Source organism: Manacus candei, unplaced genomic scaffold, assembly GCF_025592945.1.
Source record: "Manacus candei isolate 608988 ecotype Guabito, Panama unplaced genomic scaffold, ASM2559294v1 h1tg000039l, whole genome shotgun sequence".
In the NCBI taxonomy this organism is placed as follows: Eukaryota; Metazoa; Chordata; class Aves; order Passeriformes; family Pipridae; genus Manacus; species Manacus candei.
The window spans coordinates 2221701-2233176 of NW_026138087.1; the positions used below are offsets into that span (position 1 = coordinate 2221701).

Below are 11476 nucleotides of genomic sequence, written 5' to 3' on the forward strand. Positions count from 1 at the left end.
AGCATTCCTTTCACAGTGCACTGGGATGAGTTTAGGACATGACACACAACTTTGTAAACAGGGATCACAAAATGCCAAATCAAGAAAGTACATGATGCAAAGTACTACTTTTTTTGTTTGGACAGGTTTTAGAAATATTTGGACAGGATCTGACTGTCTATCATGGCGGGGTTGTTTATGCCAGGGCAGCAAAGAATATATCAGCTTTTTTATTCTGAACGTATATTGACTTCAATGCTTGATGATAAATGGAGTCCTATCTTGAAACTGGGCATAAAAGACTGAAAACTTCAACAAGGCTGCACAACTTTACTCCAGAACTCATTTCCCCCTTCCTGTCCAATTCTCTCACTGCTCAGTGAGAGTACCTGTGCTCCAAGGAGGTGGCATTTCACCTTAAAATGGAATCCTTATTACCTAAAGTTTATTACAACAAAAGGCTACAAGTTCAGGAGTGACCTGTATCTATTCCTTTTCCCACAACACTATAATGTACTTCAGGAATTCGTGTGAAAGGTGAACAGTGACTCTCAAGTCATCAAGTGCACATCCCGCTCATCTTGCAACATTAAGTGGAAGGAAATTGTTTTCAAACTGTGGTTTAGTAACCATTCCCTGATAAAAAATACTGTCATATGTCCCTCACTAAAGTGCAACCCAAATCCTTATGTACTAATAATTGCACAGTGTTTTACAACTGAGCACCACTGGTGCAGACCTTTAAGTCACTACTGCCTGAAAACTGTTGGTGTCCTCACTGAGTTTGCTGGGCCTGCTCTGCTCCTGAAGGCTTTTGTCACTCATCACACTCCACATGTAATGAGCACCAAATGTGCAGTCAACAGGACAGTAACAATAAAGCTGTTTTAGACAGCCTTTTTTTTAATATTTATTTATATAGGAGCAGCAGTGCTATTTTTTTTTATATTTATTTATATAGGAGCAGCCGTGCTGATGTTCTGTGAGAGTCCTATTGGATTTGGTGGAACTGAACTCGGCTCAATGCCTTAAGTAGAACAGTAAAACTAGAACCCATGAGGAAAACCTTTTCAGGAGAGAACTTTTTAAACCTCATCAAAGCCAAAAAGTAGATGAAACATTAAGTTTATCCAAGATGAAAGGCTCCTAGGTCTCCTGTATTCCACATTTACTCTATGACAGTCTATGAAGAACTCTTCTGGAGGACATCTTTCTACCCAAGGAGGCTTTGTCCTTCAAAACTGCTGAAGTCATGGGGCTTTTGCAGAAGAATTAGTAATGTTTTCTGAGCAATATGTGTGATTGACAGTCAAACATGCCACTTCAGAAATGAAAATGGTAAAATATTGGCTGGAATCAAGGCTCATAGTGACTCTTACCAACTCTTGAGCTCTCCAGAGGTTATTAAGCTTTAGAGGAATGGGGAAGGGATATTGTTTTCTGTGGGTGACTAAACATTCAGCTCTGTGCCCCGTGCTCATAGTGGATGGTTTCCTGATTAACTGTGCTGGGATTGGATACCTCAACTGGTTGGACCCAACAAACAGGTATTGTCAGACCTTCAGGGAAAAGGTGCTGGGGAAAATCAAACTCCTTGGTGCAGATTTGTATCCTTGATCTACTTTAAATATTCATGTGTTTGAGTTTGGTATCGACCACTAATGGTCCGTGTCACACAGCAAGGCAGCTGTTTACGCTAAACAAAACTGTTCAATTCCTGGGTTCTGATAACATTACTTCTTGTAAGAGGAAATTAGCTCTGGGCTGTAAATAGGAGAAACAGTGATCTATAAGAGTAATTTCCACATCTTTCTTCAAATCCCAATGACAAATACTTCTCCTAGAATAAAGCGGAGAGGATGCCTTTTACCCAAAGAGAATCCAAGCCCAGAAAGGACAAAACACTGATGCCTAATACTGAAGAGAGGATAGGGTGGGAATGGCAGAGGGAGATAGGGCTTTCACAAGTTCAGGACACACCTTGCTAAAGATATAGACCCACTTGCAGTTCTAACTGGGACAGTTCCAGCCAGCTCAGATCTTGATTGATGGTGGTTTGGTAAACATCACACCCACAGACATAAATCAGTATTAGAGAGATAGGATCTACCTCAGATGAGGTGTTCAGGTGAGATTACAAAGCACTCCTTTCAACTGTCCAGTCACTTTCTTTTGAAGAGTTAAAGATTAGCTTCATCTTTTCCTCCAAAGTACCAGAGTGAATTGCAAATGCACTTAGTATTCAGTGTATAAATACTGAGATAGTTAGGCAGACATTTACACTGCTAAATAATGGTATTTTCAATGCCAAGCTCGCAAAATCTGAGAAAATTTGCACGCCAATGGAGTTGCTTTCCAAAAGGGTTGTAATTCTGCAGGTAATCTGTGGAGGTTTAAAACAATATGAATTCTGTCTTCATACCACTGGGCCTTTAAAAATCCAGAGAGCTACTTATGAGTGCTTGGACAAAACCCAGGGTGTAAGTTCCCAAACTCTCTGTGTCACATAAGTATTCTGGTTTGCTGTGAGGAGAGGGAGAAAGCAAACAGGTCATACTTGAAGTGTTTGTTTGACCTGCTGCTGACTTTCAATGAAGAGTTACAAAATTCGCTGGAGTTAAAGGAAGTTCTCCATGGCAGTAGTTGCCAAGAAGCAATATAATGTAAATTATTCCCTGGGGTTTTCCATTTCAAATAGGAAATAAACCATATGAAATTAAGGAAAGAAGAGGAAAATCCAGTGACAAGAAAAATGAGTCGGATTTCCCTGAAAACCATTACCTTCCAGCACAGTGTTACGAAGCAGGAAAAACAGACATTGAGGGTGCTGCCTTTGCTCTTTTTTCTTGAGGAGCAGGAATGGGTGGGAAGAGACAGGACCTGGGGTCTGTTTCCATTGCAGCTGACCTTCCCAACCTCTGCCCAGCATCTGTAACAACTGCAGGAAGAAGTGGAAAACTCAGGTGCAGCTGCAACACAAATCCTTACCTGTACCTATTAATAGGGGAAATGGATCTCTTCCACAGCAAATACTGAAAATCAACAGAGCACAGAACAAAGCAAACACAGATTGTCAATCTGCAGAAATCAAGGCCATGCACTCAGCAGGGCAAACATTCAACTTGTAAATAAACCAGTAGCACTGAATTCCCAGGAAAGAGTTACTTGTGTGGAGTCAGACAATGTTTCTGCAGTGTCCGACCAGTGGGACCACACCAGCAGTGGATTCCTTAGGATGTGTTTGTTCTGCTTGGACACTGCTCCAGGAGCATTTCCCCTCAGCTCCAGTGTCAGAGGTTGTTGTTTAAGGAGCTAAAAACTCTCTCTTGGTTCCCCATGATGTAAACATACACACAGTGTGCTCAGTGACCATCAGTCCCACAAGGGGCTGGCTTCCCACACGATGGAGATGGGCCCTCATGGATAAAATGCAGCTGCAGTTCCCTTCCTCTCCAAGTTCTTTTGTGTTCAACTTCTGTTCTCTCAGTGCAGGCAAAAAGCATGCCTGTGAGCCCTCTATCTCCAGTTCAGACTGATCTTTCCTCCAGAGAGCTAAAGCTTTGGGAATAAAAAATGTCTGGACTTACACAAGGAATTTGAGGGTGACGAACTCCTTTTGGCTCCCTAGGAGCTGTTCTGCTTTGCACCATCTCACTCCCTCTGAGTTCAAGACCTTGTTCTCTTCAGATTTACATCCAATGCTGAAGAGTGACTCCGCTGATTTTAATTTATTCCAGATTTACACCAGTAAGTGGATGATTAGAACTGCAATACTCACGGAATACAGCACAGGGTTGTTAATTCTGCTTTGTTTATAGGCTTGAAAATACTATAGTTTTGGTAAAACTGTCCTTATTTTATCCTCCCCCCTCAAGTAGGTAAAGGTTACCTAGAACACAAGCTTCTAGTTTTGGGACAGATGAGGGGATATGGGCCAACAAAGGGGAGGCCAGGGAGTCAGGGAGGGAGTATAAGCAAGTGCTACTCCTAAGTATCTTCTCCAGTCCTTTCCTTATTCTCAACTACCATTTCTGCTCAGTCCTAGAAGTCTTGGTCCTGTTACATTAAATAAAATATTTTTCTGAGTAACTCTTCTGCTCATGTATTGTAATTGGTTTTCAGTCACTTATGACGATTAATGAATAAAGCTATTTGTTTAATAAGAAAGACAATACATGGTGCAAACTGCAATACTGGGAAGTCCCTGAGCAATCCTACTCCAATTAGTTTTTTCTTAAAAATGCAAGTAATGCAATTAAACCGCAGTGGTCACCTTATTCCTTTGAAAAGGTTGCTGCATGTTGAGTAGCCTGGACATCCTGCTCATGCTTCAGGCAGCATCCTGTCTAGTTCTTCTTTTTCTTCCTTTTCTTTTTTATTTTTTCCAATACGACTTCCCTTTCTGGAGATGATTTCATTTCCTATGCAGTTACTACATGGATGGGGAAAACCCGGGAATACACCAAGGCAGATATTTTCCATCAAAGCTGATCAGCAAAAGGCTTTTCACTGTATTATGGATCAGCCGAAGGGCACAGTAAAAAAGGACTGCAATTTTGGATTCCTTCAGACTGCTGAAAAATGGGAACCAAACTCTGAGTCAACCAGAAATGTTCTTCTGGTAGCTCAGGGACTCCGCTGAAGCAAAGCTCAGCGCTGCCACTGGTGAATTTTAGGAGTCCAGCTGCAAGGCTGGAGTATGAAATGCACAGCACTAGGATCCAGAGCAGCCAGCAGGATGAACAATGGGACAAGTAGCTGGCTAACAGAAAATTCAGGAGAGAGGAAGAATTGCTAGTGATGGGTTTAGGTGTGTTATATAAGTGGGTTTTGCTGGAGCACCTGTCTGTGCTGCAGGGACGTGCCAGGTCCTCTCAAGACACAACTCGAAAGTGCCTCTCCTGCCGGAAAACCAGAGACTTCACCAGCAGTGTAGGTGGAAAAAAACATTCACCAGCATAGATGTTGCAATTGTGCTTCTCTGCAGCAAGAATCATGGGCCACACGGAAAATACAGGAACTGGGAGCATCACCTCCTGCACTGTGAGGAAGTAGTGCTGTGGTACAGCAGAGCTCTGCCTCTCATCCTGGTTCTCAGAAGACCGTGCAATTTTATGACTAAGTAATACTTTCTTAGAACACTCACACAGTGACCTTTGTAGCTCCTGCCCAGTGCCCAGCACTTCTGGAAACGAACAAATGCCATTTCCACCCTTGTTAATGGTGGTGAATATCAAAGATAGGCAGCTTCAGGAAGAGGGGAGGAGGCAGCCCCACAAATTTCAGTGACCTTCTCCTGAGAAGGAGGGCTCGGCAAAACAAGTTAGGTCTGCAGAACTGCATGTTAACTAAACAAAAGAGAATGAATAGTTTTGGAGAGGGTTGACTCAGACACTGCTGAAGCTCATCAGAAGGTAGATACTAAACGTGGATCTCATGGTTGCACTTCTACTTACAGCCCTTTATTCCATGTCACTCTTATAAAAGTCATTCAGTGTGACAGTTGGCAAACTTAAAATCTTGGGAGGGCTGTTGCTATCTAATAAAGGAATAGTTAGGGAGAAAAGACATAGACTTGTGGTATTTGTCACTGTAAGTAAGTTCTCTGTTTGGCCCTCTCAAGTCAGATAGATTTTGCATACAGGGTCATGGAAGTATAAAAAAAAATATGATGAATTTGCCTGCAGGAAATCTAAAGCTCAAGCAGGACTACCCTTTCCTGCTGAATCAAATACTCTTTCAAAAAACCCCAACAGGTCACATGGACTGACTCAGCTGCTCAGCAATTTCTAAATCATCTTTTACATCTTTGAATGTAAAATTCCAGGCATGAGGCATGATTTCTAAAGATACCAGTGAACAATCATTGAGGGAGATGAGGACAAGGCACTGCAAGAGATTCCCCAGGGGAAAAAAATTCCTCACTGCTCATGTGAGCATAAGGAAATGTAAATTTTGTGGGCACTCACAAGTCAGGGAAGGTTGGGCAGGAGCACACAGAAAATGATCTGAGAAACTCCAGTGTTTTCACTCTGGTACCTCTCCTGCCCTTTGTTGTGCAATAGCATAACTGAGGTGGAAGCCTTGATAAGTGGAATTACCGAATTTTACGCCTGTTGTAGCACCTCCAAATTGATTTGAACTACTGCAGCACATACCAGTTTGCCATGTGATTTGGACAGGGATTTTGTACCACACATCAGTGACCAAAGTTGGACATATGAGAGTCTGCATTTCTCTGTGTCATATACTGCCAATAAGCTCATCAGTACTCAGAAATCTTATCACTTGCTGGCTGTTAAGGCACTCTTATGCCAAGAAAAGTTCTCAACAACTGTGTTTATGACCCTTATGACAAAAGAAGTGTTTATTTAGCAGGAGGCTACCAGATATTGTTTATGAGAGTCATATTTAAGGCTTAGGAATGACTCTCTTCAGTCAGAAACTGTGTGCACTACAAATCCAGCAGCTTTTAATTCACCCGCCTCACATCTCCAAAAGTAGGTCCTTGTAAATTAATAACAGCAGCTCCTCTCTTTCACCCAAATCACACAGTTTACAATAAAACACGTGATCTTTTCATACAGAGTTCATCTTTCTGATTCTCTCCGCAACCACAAGAAGAATTTTATCTTTGTTGACTCTGAGCTTTTTGCAAGCCACTCCTGAACACTCTGCTCACTACCTCTTTAATTACAAGCCAAAGCACAGCCTCCAGAACAGTGCTCAGTTGTCCTCACTGCTCCATATCAAGGTTTGTTATACAGTCATCATTATATTATCTATGATAAACGTAAAACACCTAAGCCCTTTCTTTACATTTGAGTAGAAAGGCACAAGAGCCACAAACATCTGATCTGTCTGGACCAAGAAAGCAGAAATAACAGTTCCTTAAAACGCAACAGGCAGAAGGTTTTGCACAAAGAAGACAAAAGGTAAAAGCTTCATTGCATGTAGAGTACAGAAACAACAATTTTGTCTTTGAGATAATGAAAATCAGTGGGGAAGTTAAAGAGGAATAACAGTTTTCTGGGTTTATTTGGAAGAGAATTCCACACTCCTCTGGCAATGCAATTCATCCTTGCATGCAGGCCAGAAGACATTTCCATCGATGCTCCAGCTTGCATTTCTGTAAACAGCTTGTTGTGCATGGAAATAGCGTGTTAGGGGGAAACAAAAATTCCAGAGGCAGGAATGAACAACCCAATCTGTGCTGCTCTCAGCAGCTCTTTGTAAAAAGAGATTGACCAGGAATGTGATAAAGGCCTACAGAATTATGAAGGAAGTGGAAATCAGGGATAAGGATCAATACCTACATCACGTTTCCCCCTAAAAGAATCAGGAGGCAGCAAATGAAACCAGGCTCGTAGTGGAAGACTACTAGGGATGAGTGTCAAAGACACTTCAGCGTTTTCTTACGCATTCCTGGACATCTGCCGATGGCCACGGCTGGAGAGGACACTCACCAGGCAGCCCCCTGGTGTGACACACACGGCTGTAATTAGGTGCTGATGTGCCCTGTTAGCTAATCCAGCTGTGCTGGCGGCACGCTGGAAAGCGGTAGGGAAACCACGGGCTTAATCCCAGAGCTGCAGCTCTTACTAGGCTATTATTACACATCCTGTAAGGCTATTTACAGTCAGACACTGATAGATATAGTAATAGTAAGTGGAATTCAGTCTGGCATATGGAAATTTCTAAGTCCTTCATGATCACTCAGAGAAAAATAAGCTACATTCATTTATATCTGGTCCTGTGCTTTGTTCCTTTGACTTCTCCATTACGTGGCAGAGGAACAACAATGGGATTCCTTATTGTTTAACCCAAATAAAGCCCACTTGTGTTTTAGTATTTGTCTATATTGCTAGTAAAAATGGTTGTACATCTCAGATTGTATCTGAATAATCCTTCTTCATGATCCCATCTTCACTTTTCCTTTTATTTTATTATAATTAAAAAAACTTTCTTTTCACAGAGTCAAATTCAAATTTGAAAAAGTGGCTCAATTTATTTCTGAATCAGAATCCTGGAGCAGCTTTTAGAACTTTCCTCAGCCCAAATTCAAAGCAGCAAGGAGCTAAGAAGTTTAGGCTTCAGAAGAGGCAGTCATGCTCAAAAAAAAAAAGTCACCTTAGGTTAGGCAAAGTAATTCATCATGTCATAATAACATACTCTGTATGTTCTCAGTGGTACAACAAAGTCAGTCTGGATTCTGTTGCTTATTAGGCAAAGCAATTCATCATATCATAATAATATGTTCTGTAGGTTCTCAGTGGTGCAACAATAAGTCTGGATTCTGTTGCTTATTCCACTGATGCCAGATTTGAATTTATCAAAAAACATACTGTCAGTGTTTCTGCAGATGTCATCTCAGAATATAATTATTTTTTAATATAAAGTAATATAAGGGCAAGGGGACCTAGTATCTATCATTTCTACAATTATTACCTCCTAGTTCTAGCAAGTCTTAAAATGAAAAAAAAAAAAAAAATAGAAGACTAAAGACACACAGATGGAAAATAATGGAGAAAATGCCTTCCACCAGTGGAGGAAAGTCAGAAAATTATCACAAGAAATACAGAATTACAAAGCCCCTAGAAACTCCACACAGGGCAATTCTTTTTGTCTTTACTTAATGAAGTGCTTTGTGTTAACGAGAGGGGATGTTGTGGCCATGAAGGGAAAGGGGCTTGCCCATTCACCTGTGACTCACTGCACAGCAGCATCTCGCAGGTTCGGAGTTTCCGTGGCTGTGATGCTGCAGGGCACAGGGCAGCCAGGCAGGATATAAACACGGGCAGCCCCAGAGCACAAGCACTCGCCATCCCGGGAGCTGCCTGAGCTCACCCCACCACAGAACCAGGCCCAGGCGACTCGAGGCACACACACTCTTGCATCATGATGGGCAAGGTTGTGGCTGCTGTCCTGACTCTGCTCCTGATCTCAGCGGTGGGAACACAAGGTAAAGGAACCCCTCCTAAAGCTCTCCTGTCTGATGGCCAGGGCAAATGCTGACAGGGAGAGACTGTGCTGTCTGACCAGTGCAGCAAAGAACTCTCCTAATGCTGTCAGCAAAAGGAACATGTTGTGCTTCCAGCGGAAACAGTGAAACACTCCACCTGTTTTTGTTTTCCAGGTAACGCCCAGGCACGGTCAGCCATTGAACTCCGGTGCCAGTGCATAGGCACTCATTCCAGGTTCATCCATCCCAAGTTCATCCAAAACGTGAACCTCAGCCCCAGCGGACCTCACTGCAAGAATGTTGAAGTTATGTAAGTGCTTTTGCAAAACCCTCACAGTTACTTGCCATGAAGGAAGCAGATTTTGTGCTCAGGACGGTGTAAGCGTTCTCTGAAGTGATGTAACCAGCCGGCTGGCGCAGCTGCTGAGAGTGCAGAACAGCAAACTCACGGCCATCAGGCAGCAGATTACTTTCTAAAACTCTGAATTCCACCAGCACGTGAAAAGATAATGCACAGAGCCATTCAGAGCAAGTGATCAAAACATCAGCTTCAATGGTTGGGTCAAAAAAATGATCACCCTTCTACTCAAGTCAATGAAAAAAATAGCATTAGCATAGAAATCATATAATCTGGTCATTGTCCAGAACTTTTACTGTAACCAGTAACAGTACAATTTCTGAATCAAGATGAAAAGATTCAGCCCTTCAGTGAAAGACCAACACAAATACAAAGCAAGTTGGCGAGGGAAAAGAAGCAGTTTTGAAAAGAGGGAGAGTCCTGCAAATGGTTTAATGCATCGAACAAGTAGATATGAGAAGATATGAAACCATTTAAAAAACAAAACTATGCTAGACTACAGCCTCAATTGATAGAGCTTAAAAGGGGAACATGTCAGTGTATACCCAGAAAGATGCTATGAGACAAAAGTGACACTGCCCTGGAGTTCACTAAGTAGCCCTTTTCCCTTCCTTTCTTTTCTGTTGCAGAGCTACCCTGAAAGACGGCAGAGAATTGTGCCTGGAGCCCACTGCTCCCTGGGTGAAGCTGATCATCAAGGCAATTCTAGACAAGTGAGTCATTCCTTCTCAATGAGCACAACTTATCGAAAACCGGTATTTTAATTGAGCTACCAGACACATACGGTGTGCAGTGCTCCAAAATTCTGTCTCCTCAGGCCCTTACTACTGTTTGTGTTCACTAATTGTGACAAACACTGTGATTGCTTTGAGCTTTAATTATAGCATTAACTACTGAAGCCTTACTGTGCCACACATCCCACTGGAATGTAACCTTCATCTCTCCTAAAACAGAAGCATTTTGAGAACCTGCAGCACAACTACTCAGGAAATCCAGGCATTAGCTGATTGGTTTTCTCTTGCTTGCAGTGGTAGAAAGTAACAATCAGCTTTTCAAACTAATGGCCTTTAGTTACATGGGAGATAAAAATCAGGCTTCATTTGCCAAGTGAAGCATCGAACTATGGAAGTCCACTGCCAGTGAATATCTGTGAAAAGGTCATGATGCACCAGTGTCCCTCAGGTTCAGTTACAGTTTTTCAGGGGCCTGGGCACAGAAGCACAAAGTGGTGGACTTCAGCTGATGCCAGCAAGTCTTACCCGTTCCATCTTCTTTCTTTCCAGGGCAAACCCCAAACCTGAGACGGTGTCCTAAGACAGAGAAGAAAAATGTCCTAACTCGTCCAGCAAGACAAAAATAGGAGAGACACTCACCCAGCTTCTGGCAGCTCCCCTTCTCCTGCCTCCTACTTTCACCCTTTAACAGCATCTAGAATATGGATTCCTGCTTTGTAGTTAGTTGACAACAGTACTTTAAGTCTTTAGGTAGGAGTGACACCCTGACACGCAGGAAAAAAAATGGCTTGTGAAAGGGTACAGAGACGATTCTGGATTAAATTTTGCTAAACACAGCTGGAACAGTGCAGTGCATGCATGCTCAGCAGAGCTTTCACTAAATGACTCCTGCCTTTTTGCTAACAGTTTAGGAAAAGACCAGCAACTCCTTCTCTTTAGCAAAGCATGGACAGGTAACAGCAACTGTACCTGGGTCACTGCCACTCACAGTGGGCTACTGGCCAAAAAGGGGAGCTTGCAGAATTGGGATGTCAAAATTCTGACACATCAGGTTTTGTGCCATCATTTTCAAGATATTATTTATAGTGAATTAGTGTTGTGAAGGTATAAACATATATTTTAAATCCACATCTTGTCTAGAAAAAAGCACTTTATTTATACATGTATTTCTATTTATTTTTGCATATTTATTTCCTTTTGCATAAGAATGTAATTTATCTTAAATGTTTGTTTGTTTATTTATTTATTTATTTATTTATGGAACTATTTATGTTCATGTGCCTAATAAAGACTTGTTGAAATGTTTTCACTTCAATACTGTGTCTTATTAATTTCCTTATAGAGAGCTGAAAAAAAGAGGAAGCATTTCCTTTCAGTTTGTATCACATAACGGGTTCCCAGAAGGGCAAGTGGTGTCTGAGTTGTGGTGTCTGTGTGGTTTGC

General features: G+C 42.0%; 2 protein-coding genes across 2 annotated transcripts in view; one reads left to right on the forward strand and one right to left on the reverse strand.

Annotated features, from left to right (window-relative positions):
• LOC127474089 (bifunctional methylenetetrahydrofolate dehydrogenase/cyclohydrolase 2, mitochondrial-like) overlaps positions 1–11476 on the reverse strand; it is a 45780-nt gene that overhangs the window by 3552 nt on the left and 30752 nt on the right. Inside the window, exon 6 of the mRNA XM_051794532.1 lies at positions 10559–10609. The gene's annotated coding sequence lies outside the window, so the exon portion shown is untranslated. The remainder of the gene's footprint in view (positions 1–10558; positions 10610–11476) is intronic.
• On the forward strand, positions 7864–10613 carry LOC127474095 (interleukin-8-like). The gene is made up of 4 exons (XM_051794544.1): positions 7864–8941; positions 9116–9251; positions 9929–10012; positions 10583–10613. The coding sequence occupies exons 1-4, from the start codon at positions 8878–8880 to the stop codon at positions 10611–10613; spliced, it is 315 nt and encodes a 104-aa protein (XP_051650504.1). The 5' UTR covers positions 7864–8877.